Raw genomic sequence first — 23,087 nt, 5'->3', positions numbered from 1 at the left:
GAAGAGTGTTGCAGTAATGCAGTTGAGACGCCATGAGCAGCATTGGGCTAATGCCATTGGGCTCATCAGTTAGGATACTCATGACAAGTGACAGAAAAATCAGCTTGAGTTGTCTTAAGACAGAAGGGGAATTTATTGTGTTATATAAATGAAAGGACTCTGCCCTGGCTGGTATGGCTCAGTTGGTCAGCGCATTGTCCTGTAAACCAAGAGGTTGTGGGTTTGATTCCCTGTCAGGGAACATACCCAGGTTGCCGGTTTGGTCCCCAGTTGAGTATGTGGGAGGGGCAACTGATCCGTGTTTCTCTCTCTCACAATGGTGTTTTTCTCCCTCTTTCTCCCTCTCTTCCCCTCTCTCTAAGATCAGTAAGCATGTCTTCAGGTGAGGATATGGATGAATGGATGGACAAACGTATAGACTCTGTTAGAACTGGCCTCCATTGTTGTTCGATCCAGAGATTCACAATCTCATCAAGGCTCCAACTGTGATTTTTCACTTCTGGGTTCCTCTCAAGTTGGTTTTACCATCTGACTCCTCCAGGGTAGCAGCCATGGTCGCAACAGTTCCAGACATCACCTCACATTCCATTCAGGGAGAAAGTGTGTCTTCCTTTATTTTCACCTTACTCTTAGTCCTCAGTAGTTCCAGCTAACATATTCATCCATGATAATGGCTTGAATTAAGTTACTTGCAGTGTTTGGGTAGAAAGAATATGCTGATTACTCTGAAGATAAGCGTGATCCCCCACCCCCTCAAAAACAGCAGTACCAGGGGAAGAGGAGTAAATGGAGCAGGAAGGCTTTCAACAGTAGGTAGGAGGAGAACAATTCTAAGAGACAATTTTAAATACAAGGGGAAGACAAGGGAGAGGGAGGCATCTTGGATTAGCCTCAGGTGAATAAATAAATGGTGATGGAAGAAAAATAAATTTAAGGGGAAAAATGGTGAGCTCAGGAATTTGAAGACTAGTATAATGTCCCCTTCTTCAGTCTTTTTTCTTACATTGACAACTGTAGCTCCCCCTTCCATTCCATATATATGTGATGATATAGGTTGCAAGTATCTCAACATAGCTACTTAAAAATAACACCAAGTGGGACTTTTGGGCAAGATGGAGGCATAGGTAGATGTGCTTTGCTTCCTCACGCAACCACAGAGAGAATTACAACTAAACCTCAAAATAACACCCAGGACTGTCAGAAAATCGAACTATATGGAAGTCTGATAACCAAGGATTTAAAGGAACCGCATTTATCTAGATGCAAAGGAGGGGCAGAGATGCAGGGGCGGGTGGAGAGGTATGGGGATATGATGTGGCACAGAGAGGCAGCAGCAGGAACTCGAGGTCCCACATTCACGTACAGTGGATAAAAACTGGTAGGGATGCCTTGGGAGTGAGCATTCCGAGCCCCAGGCCAGACCACGCAGCCCAGGATTCCAGCGCTGGAACATAGCCCCATAATTTCTGGCTATAAAAACCACTGAGAGTCAGGGTGGTGGAAGAAACTGCCAGTTTTTCAGGAGAGTCCATTTAAAAGGCCCACACTGACTTAGAACAAATGTAAACCCACCAACCCTGAGATTCACCATCAAGGCAATAGCTGGACGGGGGCCAGTCGTGTATGGGGAGTGGGTAAAGTGACTGGAAATGGGGCAAGTGCCAGGCAAACCTCTGAAAGCCAGGCAGCGGCACTGTTCCCTCCCTGAGCCCTCCCTCCACACAGAGCCACAACGTGATGAAGCGGGTTGCCCTGCCCTGGCCATTACCTGAGGCCCTGCCCCACACAATTTACAGGTGCCCTTTTTACAACAGGCCATGCTACTAAGACAGGGAGTCAAAGCAGCTCCACCCAGTACACAGAAACAAACACAGGGGGGCTGACAAGGTTATATTAAGTGAAATAAAAAGAAATATCTATAGTGAACCAACAGTGGAGGGGAGGAAGCCAAGATTCAAATCAACGATTTGGAACATAAGGAAGAAATAAGCATTCAACCAGAAAGCAAGAAGAAACAAGAATTCAAAAAAAAAAAAAAGATAGTACACAAAACCTCTGGGACATCTGTAAACAAACCAACATCTGAATTTATAGGGATTGCAAAAGAAGAAGAAGACGAGCAAGAACATGAAAACTTATTTGAAAAAACAGTGAAAGAAAAATTCCCTAATTTGGTGAAGGAAATAGACATACAAGTCCAGGAAGCACAGAGAATCCCCAAAAAGGTGCACCCATAGAGGACCACACCAAGAAACATCACAATTAAAATGCCAAAGGTCAAAAATTTAAAGAGAGATTCTTAAAAGCAGCAAGAGAAAATCAGAGAGTTACTTACAAAGGAGTTCCCATAAGACTGTTGGCTGATTTCTTGAAAGAAACTTTTCAGGCAAAAAGGGACTGGCAGGAAGCATTCAAAGTGATGTAAAGCAAGGAGCTACAACCTAGATTACCCAGCAAAGAATGGAAGGGCAGATAAAGTACTTTCCAAATAAGGTCAAGTTAAAGGAGTTCATAGTCATGAAGCCCTTATTATATGAAATATTAAAGGGGATTTATCTAAGAAAAAGGTGATCAAAAACTATGAACATAAAATGACAACAAACTCATAACTATCAACAATTGAATCTGGAAAAACAGGCTAAGCAGCAACCGGAACAGGAACTGAATCATAGGTTTGGTGATCATTTGGAGGGTTATCAACTGCGAGGGGGAAGGAGGAGAATGGGGGGAAAGGTACAGGAATTAAGAAGCGTAATTGGTAGGTACAAAACAGGGGGAGTTAAGAATAGTGTGTAGGAAATGGAGAAGCCAAAGAACTTAATGATCCATAGACATGAACTAAGTGGGGGTAAGGGGTTACTGGAGGGAAGGGCGGTAATGGGCAGAGGAGGGCAAAGGGAGAAAAATTGGGACAACTATAATAGCATAATAAGTAAAATATATTTTAAAAATAAATAAAAAATAGAAATACCAGTGGGGTAAGCCAACGAAAGCAATGCATTGCCTCTTCCCATACTCCTTCTTAAAATTTTGAATGTAATGTATTCTGGGGATGGCTTTAGACTTTTGGCATTTTACTTGCTGCCCTTGCTATTAGAATCCTAAGCTATTCTTTAAAAATACATTTTTGTCTGTTTTGTACTGTTTACTTGATGTTTGGGAGCCAAATATAGTACTTTATATTCTTTCCTGTTGCATTTTACCTGTTTAAATTTAGTTTAGAATTCTAACCTCTTGAAGTTTTTCAGAGCATCCATTTTTCCACTCAGTGTATTTCTTGTCTGTCTCAGCTATGTGCAATTCTTAATTTTTTAACAACACTTGTGTTTAGCATACTTTGCAACCTAAACAAAAGCAGAGAGCACAGCAAAACGGATCCACTTCGCCCTGCTTCAGCCACTATCTTTTCCTGTCATGTGTGTCTCCACCTGCTTCCCCCCCCCACCCTCCCCTGTCACTTGATTATTTTTTAAGCAAATCCCAGGCATTGGATCACTTTATCCTTAAGTACTTTGTATACATCTCTAAAAACCCCAAGAATTAAAAAAAAAACCATTCCACAGTACCATTATTACACATAAAAAAACAATAATTCCATAATATTATTAAATATCTAGTCAGTGTTCAAATATCTCTGTCTCATGATTTTATTTTATTTTTTACAATTTTACTCTCGATTATGATCAGCATATCTTCATAGATCATTCCGATTATTTTCTTACTGTGTCAGTCAGTTGAACCTGCTGTTAGGATTGCACCAGTCTGTTTGCTGAAACCTTTTGTGAAGAGTAATTCAACCAATCGGCCGTTTGATTGCTCTGCCTCTTATTCTGTCCGTTTCAGACTGTGGTCAGCCTGCTTGGTCCCTTCTCTCTTTGGTCTGTTCTCCACACTGCAGTGTATTGATCCCGTCAAAGCCCAGATATCTCCCCTCCACAGAACCACAGAGGAGGAGATAAGGTCTGTACAAGACCTAAAGGGCCCTGCTTAATCCTCTTCCCCATTGCTTTCTGCTTTTCCTGCTTTCTCACTTTACTTTGGCCACACCAGCCTCCTCCTTGCTGTAACATGTCATATAATTTCCCATGTCAGGGGCTCTGCATTTGCTGTTTCCTCTGCCTGAAATACTCCTTTTTGAATATCCATCTGCCTTTTCTCCATCTTCTTTAGGCCTTTACTTGAATGCATGAATCTCCTGAGCCTTCTCTGGCCACTTCAGCTAAAACCTTCCTCCCACATGTATTTTCTCCTTGGCTGGCTGTATTTTTTCTCTGTAATATTTATCACTATCTTGTTTATTATCTCTTTTCTCACTCACAAAGAAGGTTCCATGGGGGGGGGGTGTTTGTCTTGTTCTTTGCTGTAGCTCCAGTTTCAGACCAGGCCTGCAGGTAGTGGACAGTAAACACTTATTCATGAATGAAAGGATGAGGAAATTGAGTAAATTAATGAATGTTGGCCCCTAGGGATTATGGCTTCCTCTATTAGCACTTATAAACCATTACCTTTTAGTATAATTGTTATATTATTTATGGTTACATAAGTTATTGTGCACGCATACGTGGACTATTATGAATCCAGTAAATGATATTCATGAGGAGTTTTAAATGATAGGAAACCATATGCTATATGTGAAAGGTAAAGATACACCCACTATGCATTTACCAGAAAGAAATATGTTAACATGTTAACAGTGGTTTTATTTCTGGATGAGGTATGGGTGGTTGTTATTCTTTAAACTTTTCTGTACTTTCTCAGTTTTCCATAGGTATGCATTTCTTTTATAATAAGGAAAAATACTATTTCTTCCCTCCCACATCTACTCCATCATAAAATGGAAGAATCCTTTTTAGAGTCCAGCCCAAGAGCCAGAACGTACTCACTTCTCTGTGGTTGAGGACACCACTATCTGCCTTCTCCTTACAAACTGGAACATAGTTATCTATCTTCACTGTTCAAGATTTCTCTTTTTATCAACATAATTTCTCAAAATTCTCTGTAGTTCAGTGATCTCGTTTGCAAGTATTTCCAGTCTTCTTGGTAGAAATTATTTAGTGAGTAGACTTGAATTTATTCTCTTCACCCATCTGGAACTTAATTTTTTTTCCCTTAGGATTGTTAATTCTCTTCCATTTAACCCCACATTTATTCCCTATAAGAGGGAATATGGAAGCAAAATAGAGGCTGAGAAGTTTACTTCATTCAGCATTACATCTTATTTTTAGGCAAATTGTCTTTGCTCACAAAAGAACCCCTTTAGTACCTTTTTTGTAGTTCCTAATTTATTTTGAACCTTGGCCTCTTCGTATGGTTTTTCCAAGTCTTGCTGCACTTTCTTGCTGATTGCTTATGTCTTTCTGTTAATCTTTTCTCTGTTCCTTTTTTAAAATTTAATCTTTATTTTTTTATATTACCTTTTAGTCCCCTTACACCTCCTCCCCCCGAGCAATCACCACACTGTTGCCTCTGTTCTTTCAGAAGAGCTCCCTGTACACCTGCTTTTGCCCCGTGCCTTTCCTACCTGCTTGACGATTTTCGAAGAGCCCGAACAAATGTACTGAAAGAGCTTTCCTTTCAGAGGTGGTCTCATGCCATGGGACTGAGTGCCTGTTTTTAGAGCTTCTTGGTTGTGTCTTCCTGGAGCCTGTGCCGCGCAACCCCTGCTTTGCTGCCACAGATACTGAGTTGGAACAGTCTCTTTCTCCTGTGGTTCTCCGCCCGTCTCTTCTTTGGCCAGAGTAGCAGTTGCCCTGCTTTTACGTTATGTATCTGTGGAACATGGAAATGTCAGCACACTAGGTCAGGAACTTTTCAGTTGTTCTAGGATTGGCTGACTATGACTTTGAATGGATGCCAGGGTAGTTGAAGTCCTCTAAGATGACACTGTGCTGCTTCTGTGCTGGAGCTGGCTGCAAGGGGGGGGTCCTACCCCCCACCTGCACATGGTGCTCCCACAGGAGTGTCAGGTCTGGCATCTCTCCTGCTGGCCCTGATACCCATGTTTTCTGGTGAGTGTTTCACTTTGAATGCGTACAAACAGGCTTCCTTCCCAGCCCCTTCCCAGCAGTCCTGTTTCTCTGGAAAGCCTGGACTCTTACCAACATGTTCTCCTCATGTCCTGCCCACTTAATCTTGAGCTCTCTGAGATGTGAAAGTACACACACACATCTATATTTGTGTATACGTATATAACATGCATATACATGCATAATTCTTTGTTATCTTAAATTACATCTACTCTAAAAGAGTGTTCAAAGAAGAGAGGAGATGATTTGAGAGCCTGCGAATGCATGTCAGTTAGGTTCCTTTTCAAGCTCAGAAACTTAGAGGTGAGTAAGTGTGGAGCACATTGATCAGTAACCCTGACTGCCATTTTCTGTTCTCAAAACCGTGAAGTTGAGTTTATTCAGGATAATGAAGTAAAAAGCTACTTTGAATACCAAGAGTGACTGGGCTGGGTCTTGAGTCCAGTAAAGGCCAACGGGCGCGGTGTAAGTCAGCCAGATCGGTTCAACAGAGGGAACCGTACTTGAGGCCTAGAGCGTGCCCAGTAGGGCCCTGTGCATAAAGAAAACACTACACTTTCATTCAAGAAGTTCTTAGTTTGTCCTCCAGCCACAGAACGACAGGAATACACCTCTGGTTGAGCAAGTCAGGTTCATTACTTCAGCAGGGGGAATGCACACCTCGGAGAAGAACACGGTATCCCAGTAGGAGTGTTTGAAAGCTTTATATTGGATTTGGGCTTGTATTGGGTGATTCTGAGGAAGGTTTAAGGATGCGGGGCTTTGTGATGCTGTCAGGAAGTGGGGCAATTCTGTGATAGGGTATGCTAATAGAGTTGGTCTGAAGGGAGGGCAGGCTAGAGAAAGACTGAAGCCGTAATTGGTGACGAAGCAGCAGTCACTCATTATCCAAGAATGGGGGCAGTTTGATGTTTGGCTGGGATAGTGCTCATGTTTTGTCTGTATTCAGGCAGACTACAGGGTTGTCCTTTTTTTCCCTTGGTCCTGCGTGATCATGACATGGCCTTGTTTGATGGTTTGATGTTGATGTCTTGGAATTGCTTATAATTAGCAGGAGAACTGTGAGGGCCGGGCTGGCTGGCAGCAACAGCAAGGCCAGGCTGATAGTACCAGTCAGCTCCTGGATGTCAGGGGCTGCTGCTTTTCCTCGGGTATGATTTCTGGGTGTCAGTCAGCACTAAGTGAAATTGGGCAGAAACGGTGATTAGTGGAAGATGTTACCTATTTCTGTTTCCCAATTTGTTCAGATAGATTCTGTATGACACATACATGTAACTCTTGAATAAAGCCAGGTATGCTAGGTGCAGTTAAAGAGACTCGGGAAATGTGTTCTAAGTGCATGGGGAGAAAATGGTGGTGGTGGCCTGGGCCCTGAAGGGCAGGCTGGATTTAGATTATGTGGAGTTGGACAGAAAAGCAAAACCACTGGAATATAAAGGCTTAGAAGCAAGAAATCACCAGGCAGGCCCAGAGCATGGTGAGGAGTCTGGTTAGGCTGAATCAGGAGTATGCAACAGGAGAGGAGTGTGTGGAGGTACTTTGGAGCTAGATTATGTAATTCAGTTGTTTAGGAATTCTTTTTGTGGTGAGGGAACATCAGAACTTGGTAAGTACATACTGTATGTGCTGGGTGCTTTGTATGTGTTATTTAATCTGTAATCCTGTAACAGCCCTGAGAAATAGGAGTCATTATTGCTATTTTACAGATAATGAAAATGAGCTCTAGAATGTTCCATTCAGCCTCCACCTAAACTGTCGGAGGCAAAGCCAGGAGTCTAACTCATAGCTCTGACCCAAAAGATGGTTGGTGCGCGTTTTACCTCACTTTGCTGCCCCCTGCTTAACGTGGCCTGTTGTCCTCAGTGGGGACCACTGAGAGCTTTTGATCAGAAAAATGGCAAGACCAGTTGCGATTATGCTTCAGGAAAACTACTCTGGAAACAAAACAGTAGTAGTTAACACGGGCGGAGTATATGGACTAGGCCCCATGCTAAACAACTTAGACATACATCCCTTTTAGTAATAGGTAAGATGAACTAGAGGGGGGAGGTGGGCAAAAGGTGAAGAAGAGCTGGTTGAATTAGCAGAAAACATCAAGGCAGGGTTAGGCAAGAGGAGAGGAACTAGGCAAGAGGAGGCCCTTGGAGACCAGCGCTGGAGAAACAGCCGTTGTCCCAAACGCCTCCTTGAGGAAGACTGATTAAATGCAGCCTCCGGAATGGCCTCAGCGTTTAGAAAGCTTACATACCTTAAGGACGAGCCCATCAGATCTTTCTTGAGCTGTGTAATAAGAAATCAAAACATATTCAGATCTTTATTGATTTATTTGCCCAGAGAATGAAATGCCACAGATGGTTTAATGTTGCTTTCAGAAAGCTCTTTTGTTAACGGGGCTAGAGTTTTTGTTTTTGTTCTTAGCAGTAAGGGTGGTTATTAACAATGGAAAGTAGAGCTTCACTCTGCAAAATCCATTAAGTTTTTAGTCACGCTTAAATGCTATGCTGAGTGAAGTATTAATAATTAAATAAACCTATATATGGGGAAAGCTTTCAATAAACAATTAGGGTTCAGTCAGATCCCATTTTAGAGCATACTTAAGTACATTTAGAGATAGTGAAAACAGCTGTTTTCTATTTTGGATATTCTGTAATTTTAATGTTTTAATATCTTTAATGTTCTGATCTCTTTAGTTGTTTTTTAAGCACACTTTTTAAAAAAAAACCCACAAATCCTGTTTATAATGTAGCTATAAAGTAGAACATTTGAATAGTGAACAGTAGAAATAACCTAAACTGGGGATGGGGGTAAATAAATCGGGACATGGGTACGTAAGGAGATGCTTTGGGTAAATGAAGTAGAGCTACATGTATCAACATGGTACGTTTCTGGGCCAAAATATTGATTCCCCACCCAGAAAAAAAAAGGGCAAGAGTACATTGGGATACCATAATATAAAAGTTTTAAAAATTGTAGTAAAATGTATATGACATAAAATTTTTCATTTTAACCATTAGGCGTACAGTTCAGTGGCATTAGGTACATTCACATTGTTCTAGAACCATCATTACTATCCATTCATAATATAAAGTTTTAAAATACTTAAGATAATACCACGTATTATTTATGGATGCAGACTTCTGCAGTAAAATCTAAAAGCACACCTAACAGTCACCACATTCAGAGTTGGACCATCACGGGGAGGGTGCATGGGAGTCCCAGTTACAGTCCAGGTAAACAGGTGTACAAGTGCTCATGTGTTATTTCTATTTTTTTGTACATTTGGGGTATTTCATTAAAATTTGTAAAAAATTATCTAGACATTTCTAAATGTTTCATAGTCGTGGACTTTTGAAACATTCTGGGCTGTTAATTTCTGAGAAGTGGTAGTACTAAGATCTAAGAGGCGAGGTTGCTCCCTGTTACAAACAGTTAACTTTACAAAAAGAAAAATCTCTTCCAAATTCAGCATTCTGACCCAAGCCTGCTGTTTCTGGTATACCCTTAGTCACAGGTGGCAGAAGTTTTAGTTTCAAAGCGTAAAGGTCAGAGAGAGTGACTCTACAAATAAAAGAAATACAGAAGGAAAACAGGTTTTGGAAGGTGAAAATGAGTTTCATTTTTAGGTTTGAGATGATAGACATGTAAAAGGATCTGTACACATGAATGAGATTTAGAGATAAGAAATGGGAGCTTGAGGGAGGGGTCCAAGCTGGAGGTATACATTTCGGGAATTATAATGGATGCCTTGAAACTGAATGATTTTTGCCAGAGGAAAAAGAATAAAGAAAGAATAGAGGGGACTAAAGATAGCTTATTCAATAAATGGTGTTGGGAAAATTGGACAGATGTGTGCAGAAAAATGAAACTAGACCACCTTCTTATACCACACACAAGAGTAAATTCAAAGTGGATTAAAGACTTAAATGTTAGACTCAAAACCATAAAAATCCTAGAAGAAAACATAGGCAGGAAAACCTGAACATCACTTGTAGCAGTATTTTATCTGACGTATCTCCCCAGGCAAGGTAAACAAAAGAAAAAAAATAGGACTTCATTACACTAAAAAGTTTTTGCACTGCAAAGGAAACCATCAACAAAACAAAAGGACAACCCACAGAATAGGAGAACATATGTGCCCATACATCCGGTAAGGAACTAATATCCAAAATTTATAAAGGACTTATAAAACTCAACACCAAAAACCCCAACAACCCAATTAAAAAATGGGCAAAGGACTTGAATAGACATTTTTCCAAAGAGTATGTACACATGGCCGACAGACATATGAAAATATGCTCAACATCACTAATCATCAGAGAAATGCAAATTAAAACCACAGTGAGCTATCACCTCACACCTGTCAGAATGGCCATCATCAATAAATCAAGAAACAAGTGCTGGTGAGGATGTGGAGAAAGGGGGGCCCTTGTACACTTTTGATAAGAACTCAGCCAGTGTGGAAAGCATTATGGAACTACCTCAAAAAATTATAAATGGAACTGCCATTTGACTCCGTGATTCCACTTGTGGGAATATATTTGAAGAAACCCAAAACACTGATTCAAAAGAACATAAGCAACCCTGTGTTCACTGCAGCGTTATTTATTATACAACCGCCAAGATATTGAAGAGGTCCAAGTGTTCATCAGTAGATGAGTGGATAAAACAACTATGGAACATTTACTCAATTGAATACTGCTCAGCTATAAAAAAAGAAGAAAATGTTACCTTTTGTGACAGCATGGGTGGGCCCAGAGAACATTATGCTGGGTGAAATAAGCCAGTCAGAGAAAGACAAATACCATATGATCTCACTCATATGTGGAAGCTGATGAACAAACTGAACTAACAAGCAAAACAAAGACAGACTGATAGAGAGCAGTTGACGGCTCTGGGGGAGTGGTTAGGGGGTGACGGGACTGAGGAAAAAGGAAAAAGGGCTCATGGACGTGGACAACAAACAGTGTGGTGATTGCTGAGGTGCGGGTATAAGGGGGCTAAATGGTTATGGAAAATATAAAATAAATTTTTTTTAAAGAAAGAACAGAGGTTGAGAGAAAATCTTGGGGAGAGTGGATTAAAGAACCAATGCAGGAGTCCAAGACAGAATAGGTGTAGGCTGGTTAGTGGGGAAACAAGCCGTAGAGAGTAAGGCACACGGGTTGATGAGGATTCACTCAGGTGAATGCAGTACTTACTGAATGAGTCCTTTGTGGTGGTGTTCTCTCCCTTGTGTTGCAGAGGAGTCCTAGGGGTGAGAACTGAGGAAAAGCCATTGGACTTGATGGTGAAGGCACAGTTACCACCATGTTGTTATACTTTTCATCTGTAAATTCTTTACAGACAGGAGCTCTGTTTTATTTAGCATTTTAATCTCCGTGTCTGGCACGGTGCCTGGCACATTAAGTGTCAGTAGTAAATATATGAACTGTTACACCAAATATAGAATGCTTGGGTTTCTCATAGGTCCTAGGTTATAAAACATTTTTTTTAGTCTAGTTCATCTGCTCCATTGCATTCCAGTTCCTTTCCTGCCTTTGAAAATAGTATTCCCTGTTTTTCAGCTTCTCTTAATTCCAGTCTACATTCTCTTTATCAGTCATGTTGCTCTACTTCTTGACACAAAGAAGTCGGTGTTGCTTTTGAAACCCTATTTTGTATTTCCTTCCTTACTCCCATTACTCTCGAACTCAGGACGGGTGTAACAGTTAGAGGGTACCGAGGTAGCATGAGCTTCCTGGGGAAGCACTTAGTTTTCTGTTGGATAGGATGCAGCAAAGTCAAGACCACCACTTAAGGGAGGGAAGGATATTGAACACAGGTGGTTAGACTAGATGACTTTAAAACATAGCTTTATTGAGCAATAATACACATACCATGCAATTTACCTATTAAAGTGTGCAGTTGGTGGTTTTTAATATAATCACAGAGTTGTACAATCACCCCACAATCAATTTCAGAACATTTTATCATCCCCCTGTCCCAGCCCAAAGAAACCACTAATCTACTTTCTGTCTCTGTAGGGGTGCCTGTTCTGGACATTCCATATTAATGGAATTATATAATATGTGGTCTTGCATGACTGGCTTTTTTTCACATAGCATACTGTTTTAAAGTTCATCCATATTGTAGTATTGTATTCCATTCCTTTTTGTGGCCAAATAATATTCCACTGTATGGATGTAACACATTGTGCTCATCCATTTGTCAGTTAATACATATCTGTCTATCGTAAATAATGCTGTTATGAGCATTTGTATACAAGTTTTTGTGTGAGCATATTCTTCTTGGGCGTGTACCTAAAAGTGTAATTGTTGGGTTGTATGGAAACTTTGTTGACCCTTTTGAGGAACTACCAGCCTGTTTTTCTAAGTGGTTGCACTGGTTTATTCGCACCAGCAGAGTATGAGAGTTCCATTTTCTCCACAATTGTGCCAACACTTTTTCTTTTTTTCTTTTTTCGACATTCAGTCGTATTCTGTATAAGTTTCAGGTGTACAGCATAGTGGTTAGAAAATCATGTACTTTACAGAGGGGCCCCCGCAATGATTCAGGTACCTGGTCCCATACATAGTTGTCATGATATTGTTGACTGTGTTCCCTGTGCTGAACTTTACGTCCCGGGACTGCTGTGTAAGTGCCAGTCTGTACTTCTTCACCCTGTCACCTTTTTCTCCCATCCGTCCAAGCCCCCTTCCCGCTGGGAACCATCGGCTTGTATTCTGCATCTGTAAGTCTGTTTCTGTTCTGTTTCTTCATTTATTTTTGCCCTCTTTATTTCACTTAGCACAATACCCTCTGGGTCTCCCCATGTTGTTGCAAATTTTAAGATTTCATTCTTTTTCATGGTATGATAAAAATTGATATTTCATTGTATATAGGTACCACAACTTCCTTATCCAGTCATCTATTGATGGGCACTTGGGTTGTTCCATATCCTTGCGATTATAAGTAACACCACAGTGAACATAGGGATGCATGTATCTTTTTGAGTTAGTGTCTTGGGTTTCTTTGGATATATGATTGTACCTAGGAGAGTACGTGCTGGATCGCAAAGAAGTTGCATTTTTAATTTTTTGAGGAACCTCCCATATTGTTTTCCACAGCGGCTGCACCAGTCTGCGTTCCCACCAACAGTGTGTGAGGGTCCCCTTTCTCCGCATCCTCACCAGCATTTGTTGTTTGTTGATTTATTGATGATGGCCATTCTGACAGGTGTGAAGTGATAGCTCACTGTGGTTTTAATTTGCATCTCTCTGCTGACTAGTGATGTTGAACATCTTTTAATATGTCCCTTGGCCATCTGTATGTCCTCCTCGGAAAGGTATCTATTCACACCCTCTACCTATTTTTTTTAATTGGGTTGTTAGAGGTTTTTTGGTGTTGAGTTATATGAGTTCTTTATAAATGTTGGATATTAACTCCTTATCAAATGTATCACTGGTGAATATCTTCTCCCATTCAGGAGGTTGTCTTTTTATTTTGTTGATGGTTTCCTTTGCTGTGCAAAAACTTTTAGCTTTGATGTTGTCCCATTTGTCTATTTTTTTCTTTGTTTCCCTTGCCCAAGGAGATATATTCCAACACTTTTTATTATCTGTCTTTTCTTATAGCATCCTAGTGGGTATAAAGTGGTATCTCGTGTGGGTTTAATATGCATTTTTTGATGACTGGTGGTGTTGAACATATTTTTATGTGCTTATTGGCCTGTTATATACTTTGGAGAAGTGTCTAGTAAGAGCCTTTGACCATTTTTAAATGAATTGTTTTTATTTTATTGTTGAGTGGTAGGAGTTCTTTATATATTTTGAACATTAGACCCTTGTCAGATGTATGATTTGCAAATACTTTCTCCCATTCATTGGGCTGGCTTAAGTTTCTTGATGGTGTTTATAGCACACATATTTTAACATTTGGTGAAGTCCAGTTCACCTGGTTTTTCTTTGGTTGCTTGTGCTTTTGGTGTCATATCTAAGGTGCTATTGCCCAATCCAAGGTCATGATGGTTTGTCTGTTTTCTTCTAAGAGTTTTGTTTTAATTGTTACATTGAGGTTTTTAAACCATTTTGAGTTAACTTTGAAATTTACTATGTTGTGAATGAATTAGGGGTAGAACTTCATCCTTTTGTCCCTATACCATTTATTGAAAAAGGTTGGATGACCTTTTTTAAAATTTATTTTTCAATTATAGTCCACATTCAGTGCTGTTTTGTATTAGTTTCAGGTGTATAGCAGAGTGGTCAATTACATGCTTGACAAAGTGTTCTCCAGATACTCCTGTACCACCTGGCACCATACATAGTTACTACAGTATTACTGACTATATTCCATGTGCTGTACTTTATGTCCCAAGACTGGGTGGCTTATAAGGCTCCTTCTGACTCTAAAGACGCTGGTACTTTGTGGTACATTGGTTCCTCTTACCGTTTAACGCGGGAGACAGTCTGGGTTTCACGCGACAGCCACCTTTTCTCAAGACTGCGTTGTGTCCAAAACGGGGATTGCTGTTAGTCTTTTATCAGTTTCTTCCAGACTTCCCGGTCGCTTTCAACTCTGTCCTCCTCTTTTACGATACTGGTTTGTTTCTGGTCCTCTCTGGACCAACTCAGTTTTCTTTTCTTCTGCTTTTTGCCTAAATGTGCACATATCCCTCCAACCTTTTTGTTATGGGAGTGATCCACTTACCTAATTTTGATTAGCTTTGTCACTTTAGGTAGCTCAGAGCTTCTTGTCAAGCCCAACTGTAGTCTAATAACAATTCCTTCTGAATGTGCCACCAGCCCTGGAGTTGAACATGTGAAACATGTGTGTTCAGTCTTCCCGTCATCTTACACCCTCCCAGGCTCTTCATTGTCTGCTCTGAGTACCTTAAAACTCCTGCCTTTGGGGTAGTCTTACCTCCTCCCCAGTCAGCTCTGTACTCTGTTCAGTAGTACATGCTGCCGATCATCGCGTGCGTGGTAGGAGCCCTTTGGCCTCTCCTCTCCTCGTTATAGCTACAGCCAGCACCTCAAGCCCTTGCATCTCAGAGCTGAGTTACTGCCCTCTTGCTGGTTTCCCAGACCCAACTCAACTGCTAGATTAATCCCCCTCAAACACCTTTCTTATTAAGTCACTTCCTGGATCCTGGACCCACAGTATCAGATTTACACACCACAAATCAGCATTTAAACACTACCTCTCCACTTCCCTCTCCTTACTGTTACTTCTCTAAATGGAGCCAAACTGTTGGACAAAAAGTCCTGTTTGTTTTTTCCACACAATGGCTCCAGCAGTGCTTAGTTTGTCTTTAACTTCAGTGGAAACAACTTTGTTACATTATATGGTGGCAGCTGTCATATCAGTATCCATTTAAAAAAAAAACTTACCAATTGGTGAATTTTTCTGCAGCCATTTTAATATGGAAGATGTAAGAGAATATGCACCATTTTTGGCATTTATGCTTTATTATTTCAAGAGAGGTAAAGACACAACTGAAATGCACAAGATCTGTGCCATGTGTGGAGAAGGTGCTGTGACTGATCGATCGAATGTGTCAAAAGTGGTTTATGAAGTTTCTCTGTACTATTGACATTTTGGCCAAATAATTCTTTGCTGTGGGGCTGTCTTATGCATCGGAAGATGTTTAGCAGCATCCCTGGCCTCTGTGCTCTAGAAGACAATAGCGGGAGAGAGCTGGCATACTCACAATATCCAAATCAGTGCAGTTATTGGTAGAAATGAAAAATGTGCCTGTTATTTTATGGAAAGAACGTAATGGACCTTTTGCCAACCCGATAATTTGGTAGTTAGCCTTATTTATTCTTGTTCTCGTTTCATGGTTCTCATCTCTTCCTCGTTGCACACATTCTTCTTTCTTCTTGGTGTGCCTTTGCTTCTCTGCTTTTCTGAGTCTCGTTCCCTTCCATGGTTCACCCCATTTGACTCCTCTCCTCTTTTTTTTTTTGATTTTGCATTCTTTCAATAGACATTTAGTTTGTCTAGTAATAAAGTCCATGACACTCTGCCCCTCTTTGTTGTCTGTTTCAGATAAGCTCCTTTTTATTTATTTATTTATTTATTTATTTTTTTGTTTTAATTTTTTTATTGATTATGCTGTTACAGTTGTTCTGTTCCCCCCTTCATTCCCCTCCACCCTACCCCCCATCCCCACCATTACCCCCCCTTTAGTTTATGACCATGTGTCTCAAGTCCTTTAGATTCTATATTTCCCATACTATTCTTGCCCCCCCATCTATTTTCTGTCTACTGTCTGTGCTACTTATTTTCTGTACCTTCTCCCCCCTTCTCCTCCTCCCACTTCCCTGTTGCTAACCCTCCTTGAGATCTTCATTTCGATGTTTCCACTCCTGATCTAGCTGTCCTTTTAGTTTGCTTTCGTTTTAGGTGTGGTTGTGAATAACTGTGAGTTGGTTGTCCTTTCACTGTTCATGTTTCTTTAACTTCTTTTTCTTAGATAAGTCCCTTTAACATTTCATATAATAAGGGCTTGGTGATGATGAACTCTTTGAATTTGATCTTATCTGAGAAGCACCTTATCTGTGCTTCCATTCTAAATGAAAGTTTTGCTGGATAGAGCAATCTTGGTTGTAGGTCTTTGGATTTCATGACTTGGAATACCTCTTTCCAGCCCCTTCTTGCCTGTAAGGTCTCTTTTGAGAAATCTGCTGACAGTCTGATGGGGACTCCTTTGTAGGTGACTGTCCCCTTAGCTCTTGCTGCTTCTAGGATTCTCTCCTTCATTTTAATTTTGGCTAATGTAATGATGATGTGCCTTGGTGTGTTCCTTCTTGGGTCCAACTTCTTTGGTACTCTCTGAGCTTCCTGGATTTCTTGGAAGTCTATTTCCTTTGCCAGATTGGGGAAGTTCTCCTTTATTATTTGTTCAAATAAGTTTTCCACTGGTGGCTGTGCCTTTCCCCCTTCTGATACCCCTATAATTCGGATGTTGGAGCGTTTAAAGATGTCCTGGAGGTTCCTAAGACTCTCCTCATTTCTTTGAATTCTTGCTTCTTGACTCTTTTCTGTTTGGCCATTATTTGCTTTCTTCTGGTCCACTCCATTGATTTGAGTCCCAGTTTCCTTTTCATTGCTATTGGTGTCCTGTGCAATTCCATTCATTTCAATTAGTTTCGCCTTCATATATTTGTCTAATTTGTCGGTATAATCAACCAGTTCTGTGAGGATCCTGATGACCAGTGTTTTAAACTGTGCGTCTGAGAGTTTTGCTATTTCTTCATCGCTTAGATCTATGGGCTCTGGGGCTTTGAGATCTTGCGACATTTTTGGTCTGTTCTGGCCCTTTAAGTGTGATAAGCGGTGCCTTGGACTCCCAGGTCGCTGGGTTGTGACGCTGTATGTGGGGGCGTGGTCAGAGCAGGGAAATGGCGACCCCCTCTGCCGCTTCTCACAGCCGGGTGAGGAGCAGTGCCTTAGGTGGTTCACCTGGGCCGGGCCACTCAGAGTTGCTGGGTTATGACGCTGTATGTGGAGGTGGGGTCAGAGTGGGGAAATGGCGGTCCTTGGCACCTGCATTGGTGCCAGTCCTTTCAAGTGTTTCCCTTCTTGTAGGTCTCATATGTATTTTACTATAATATGTTTATATTGTATTTTACGTTTTACTCATTGGTTTTACTTTAAGTTTGATCATATCTTTGTATAATTTAATCCTCATCTGAAGATATATTTATTGTTTTTTTAGAGAGAGAGAGAGAGAGAAACATGGATGTGAGAAACATCAATCAGTTGCCTCTCCTATGTGCCCTGACCAGGGATCAAATCCGCAACCTTTTGATGTACGGGGACAGTGCTACAACCAACTGAGCCACCCTGCCAGGGCCTTTATGTAATTTTTCTACTATTTTTCAATCATTTAAGCTTTGAGATACGAATTTCCTACTCATATCTTGTAACCATTTTTCTATTGGGTTTCCTCTGATGTTCATATTTACTTGTAGGAATTTCTTGTCCATTCTAGATACCGTAATCCCTTGTCCATTTTAGATGTTGCAGAAGCTTTTCCTTGTCATCAGTCTTAACTCTGCTTATGGCATTCGTTATTAAACAGAAATCTATACTTTTGTTGAAGTCAAATTCAATAGTTTTTCACTCTGTAGTTTGTGTTTTTAGAGTTTGATTCATGAAGTCTTTCTGCCGTCTTGTGTTCTCTGCTTTATAATTTTGTCTCTCTATGGGTTTTCCACACAAGCCTGTTTACATGCCCTTTTGAAGAGATGTCTTCCTTTTCTTCCTCACCTCTGGTTCTCAGTAGGTTTGGCAGTTGGTGTTAATGTTTGGCTGCTTCTGATAGAGGAAAAGAAATGCAAGAAAACTGATATCCCCTCCTTTCTGTAAGCCCTGCTTCTACTCACAGGGATGGACTCTCGTGACCCTGTTTGTGCTATATGAGTCCTGTCTGCTCAGCTACAGCAGGTTGGGAAGGGATTCATACCTACCCAGGCTGAGCATTCAGAAATCTCCCTTCCGGAATTTGACATTATGACCAGTCTCTGCTGGCTTCTTGAAGGACATGCAAACGAGGGGTCTGGGGTGACCATCTGTTTCCATGTTCCCAAAGAAGCTAAAGAAATGGTCCTGAGAGAAAGGAGAAGATACACACAGAGAAACAGACAAAAAGGCTCGTGACCCCCCAGAGAGGGAGAACGATGAGAGGGAACGAGAGAGTGGCTGTCCTGGAGCCTGATGGCTTTCCAGTGTCTAGTTCTGTTCTCTTCTGAGACCAGATTGCATTTCCTTGTCTGTTTTAGGGAGGGGTGGCTCCTGCCGTAACAGACTCCACAGTGTACACTGGCCCTAACACAGTGGAAATCTAGTTCTCCTCCCATGGCAGATCCAGATGGTTTCTAAGTTGTTGGGGGTTGCAGTAGTAGAAGGCTCTGTGCCACACAGTTATCAGGAGCCCAGGTTGTTGGAAGCTCTGCCATTTTTATTATCACATGACGTCCAAGGTCTCCTTAGGTGCAGCATCCAGCTTGCAGAAGGGAAATGAACATGGTGTTTAATACACGGTAAGTTTTATAGGCCAGGCCTTGAACTTGAGCATATGTCCTTCCCATTTGTACGGCTGTAACTCAGTCACGTGACCACATTTAACTGTGTGGGAAGTTAAATGGTCTAGCTATGGACCCAAAAGGAAGAGAAAAAATGGGTTTAGTGAGCAGCTTGAGCGAGATAGGCACATCGTATTATTTGTATGATACCTCTGTGTCCTTATGATCAAGTTCCTCTTTTTTTCTTGAACTTATTTGAGTTGGCTTCTGCTATTGGTACCTCAGTGCATTAGGTGTTTTCATAATAGCCATATTTAAAATAGTAGAGAACTAAAGACCCATTAATTAATTTTTTCAGGGAAGTTGGGTCGTTTTCCACCCATGATGCATCGTCACCAAGCACCCTCAGATGGCCAGAGCCCCGAGGCTCGTGTCCAGCGGTCTCACCTTGCAGAGGCCTTTGCAAAGGCCAAAGGATCAGGTGGAGGCACTGGAGGAGGAGGAGGTGGTGGACGAGGCCTGATGGGGCAGATTATTCCAATCTATGGATTTGGGATTTTCTTATACATACTGTACATTCTATTTAAGGTAAGTGGAATCATCTTGATCATATTACATCAGTGACAGTCTATTATTGTAATAAAAAATCGTTGTTGGCATTAAAACCCTTTACAGTTCATAATCCTTTACAAATCTATCATCTCCCTAAACCTGGACTCTTCATAAGGTACTTAGGATGGCTGTTATCTCAATTTTACCAACGGGAAGATCTTCACTCGGCTTAAATGATTCGCCCCAGAGTGCACAACTGAAACTGCAGAGCCAGGACTTGAACCTGGATTTTCTAGTTTTCTAATCCAGTTAGCAATAAAGTTCAAAGACCTCCAGTTTTTTTTTACTGGGCATTGTTACAAGTTGAAATGGGATAAAGCTGCTCTAAGAAGAGCTTAATTGAAGGATTGGCTCAGTGATTTTCAGGTGGCCACTGGGAGGCCAGATGACTCCACCAGCATCACTTTGTCCTTCTTTTCCCCGAGGAGTGTGAGGTGCTGTTTTTTTAACATCATCTCCAGTAATTCTTGTAAATGGAAGTGCCACATCCTGAAAGTAAGCCTGCTGTTTCCTAGCTCTGGGGAGTCATGGTTTGGGTCCTTTACAAGTAGACTGTGCTAATGGAGTCCCACCTCCAGGCGGACTTTGGCAGGCCGTGGGCCTGGCTAGGCACTGTGAAGTGGGGGCAGGAGTTCCTCTTTGCCCTCCCAACTAGAGTAAGAGGCGAGCCCCTCCTCGCCCAGAAATTCTGCGGGCAGCCTGAGCCGAGTCTTAGATGAGCATGGGCAAGGCAGGAGGTCTGTAGAGGGATTTTTTTCCTCGTGCCTTGATAAGTTTGACTTGAAAACCTTCTATAGGCTTTTTAAAAAATTGTTGTTTTGAGTTCTTTCTATTTAGTTGGATTTCTGGCTTAATTTTTGTCTCCCAACCTTTTTTTCCCCACTTAATATGAGGGGTTCCATGACTTTGAGATTCTGAGCTGCTGTTGATGTGCTGTACCTCCTTCAATCCTCAGCTTTCCAGGGGGAAAAGCACTGCAGAGGACCGGAAATGCCCTACGGCCACACCCGGGAACGCCTACAGGAAAATAAGTGAGTGCCCTTGTCAGCATAGTCACAGGTTTTACCGCATCAAACAGCTGTGATACAGCCAGAGGGACGGTCTGGGTACATCGTAAAAGCAGTTCTCAAAAGTTGTGCCAAATTAACCTGATGCCATTTTTACCTCAGCTCTGAGAATTCTCCAAAGTTTCTATAGTGATGTTGGCTTTCAAGGGAAAGATAGTTACAAGAAGTATAAAACCACCAGTTCACTTTTTTATTTGTTAGCAAATTAATATTTCACATTTGGAATGGGTTACTTCTCATTCTCAGATTTCAGAATATTGGGAGCAAATATCTTGATTTCACAGGCAGAGAGATCAAGTCAGGAGCCCTAGGGACAGAGGATAACACTTCTCGCTCTTGAAACATGATCATCAGATATTTACTGACCACCTAGAATGTTCTGTGCTTTCTGTGGAGATGAAATGTATGTGCCATAGCTCTTCCCTCTCAGAATTTATAGTTGGGGATGCATGTCAGGAAAAATGAATTGTGAAAAGTTTACCGCCTGGAAAGAAAAGCCTTCCGGGAAATCCTGTCTGTCTGGGCGTCAGATAGATGGGACAGCTCGAGCGAGACTCGGCCTGATGCAGGGCAGATGGGGAAGAAGGCCCGGAGAGGAGACAGGTGAAGCCGTACTGTCGAGGGCCTTAGAGGCCAAGTGGCTTTATCCTGTGGATAATGAAGCCTCCTCAGAGGTTTTTAAAGCAGACATCGGCCAAACGATGTGAGGCTGGACCAAAGCATCTGCCTCTGGCCACAACTGCTTTTTGTACTTCCTCAGATTCTCTGTGGAAATAGACATTTCAGTCACACTCTGCATCCTTTTTGGAAATCTCAAATATTCAGGGAATTCTGTAAGAAAGCTTCTGTGTTCTTAACTGAGATAATGTCAAACAGTGATGGTAAATGTATCAGTAAAAAATTTTTAAAGGACTCTTTAAAGAGTAGCAAATTCAGTATCCTGCCACATAATGCATTTAAAACAGAAAAGTAAATAAAATGAATTCCTGAGAGCATGTGTTCTCTAATGTAGCGGCAGCTCTGTCAGCTTCTTATCCTTCAGTTTTGAATCATGCAGCAAATAAAAATAACTGGAGCGCTTGTGCGGCACAGTCCCCCAGACACTTTATTGATGTTACCTGTGTGAATAAGAGTTTGTTCCAGAGTGTTAAAAAGCCTTTGAAATACCACATTTGTAATGACCTTTAACTACATCTGGGCATGAAACAGAAAAACTAGATTATCTGCATAATGAACATTTTATTTTCCTTCTGCCTTAAAGTTCATTTCATGTACTGATTATTTTTCTGTTCTACTTTTAGGGTCTTAAAGTTAGTTTCAGTGCATAGCTGTGCTCTCTACTGACCCTCGTTGAGAAAATTGTCAGTACTTTTGGGAGGCAGGGTCACACCACTTCACTGCGCATGGCCGGGGCAGAGAGCCCTGGGCGGGCAGTCTCACCCCAGGTCAAGACTTCCTCTACTGAGGAAGCATAACATCGGAACTCTTACCTTCCAGATGTGTTTTCATCCCGAGGTGCAGGTGAAATTCTGTTCATTTCATTTAGCTCTCTAAAGTATTTCACAGATTTGGTGTGTCACCCTTGAGCATCATTTGCATTTGCATAACAATAGCCAAGTATGGATGCAACTTCAGTGTCCATGGACAGATGAGTGGGTGAAGAGGACGTGGTGCATGTACAGGGTGGAATGTTACTCAGCCCTGAAAAAGAATGAGATCTTGCCATTGAGACAACATGGGTGGACCTAGAGGGTATCCTGCTGAGTGAAATAAGTCCAGCAGAGCAAGACAAATATGGTATGATTTCACTTATATGTGGAATCTAAAAAACAAAACAAATGAACAAACAGTACAAAACAGTAACAGTTTCATAGACGTGGAGAACAAACGGGTGATTTCCAGAGGGGAAGGGGTTGGAGAAAGGACAAAAGTGAAGGTGAAGAAGAGATGCAAAATTCTTGTCATAAAATTAAAAAGTCATGGGGGTGTAACATATGGCATAAAGAATATAGTCAATAATATAATGACCTTGTGTGACAGAATGTTACTGAATTTAGTGCGATAACTTTGTTAGGTATATTAATGTTGAATAACTATGTTGTACACTTGGAACTAATATTACTAATATACTAATACTGTATATTTTAGTTAAAAAAGAAAATGGGAAAAGGAGGGTGTTTATCTTCCTCATTCTTCTTGGGCTACTATAGGAATAGGTTTTCATTCCTAGGTGTTTTCTTAGCTGGTCCCACTGTATTTCTGTGTGTTAGGGAGTGATTTGCTCACCACTCACTATGCACGTGTCCTCTAGATAGCGGTGCCCAGACCGAGGCACCCTTTGATTCCTGATGGGATTAGCTGGAGAAACTCCT

At 41.3% G+C, this 23,087-nt stretch overlaps 1 protein-coding gene across 7 annotated transcripts in view; it reads left to right on the top strand.

Moving 5' to 3' along the window:
- The window catches only part of RIC3 (RIC3 acetylcholine receptor chaperone), a 57,043-nt gene that overhangs the window by 7,829 nt on the left and 26,127 nt on the right, over positions 1–23,087 (top strand). For all 7 annotated transcript variants that reach the window (XM_037133847.2, XM_037133848.2, XM_053673069.1 and 4 more), the window contains exons 2-3: positions 19,395–19,624; positions 20,604–20,679. In XM_037133847.2, coding sequence (XP_036989742.2) covers positions 19,395–19,624; positions 20,604–20,679 — 306 coding nt within the window. The remainder of the gene's footprint in view (positions 1–19,394; positions 19,625–20,603; positions 20,680–23,087) is intronic.

The sequence above is a fragment of the Artibeus jamaicensis genome, unplaced genomic scaffold, assembly GCF_021234435.1.
Source record: "Artibeus jamaicensis isolate MK-2021 breed Jamaican fruit bat unplaced genomic scaffold, CSHL_Jam_final contig_797, whole genome shotgun sequence".
NCBI classification, from domain to species: Eukaryota; Metazoa; Chordata; class Mammalia; order Chiroptera; family Phyllostomidae; genus Artibeus; species Artibeus jamaicensis.
The sequence above is the reverse complement of the archived record's forward strand: the minus strand, read 5'-3'. Positions and strand labels throughout refer to the sequence as shown.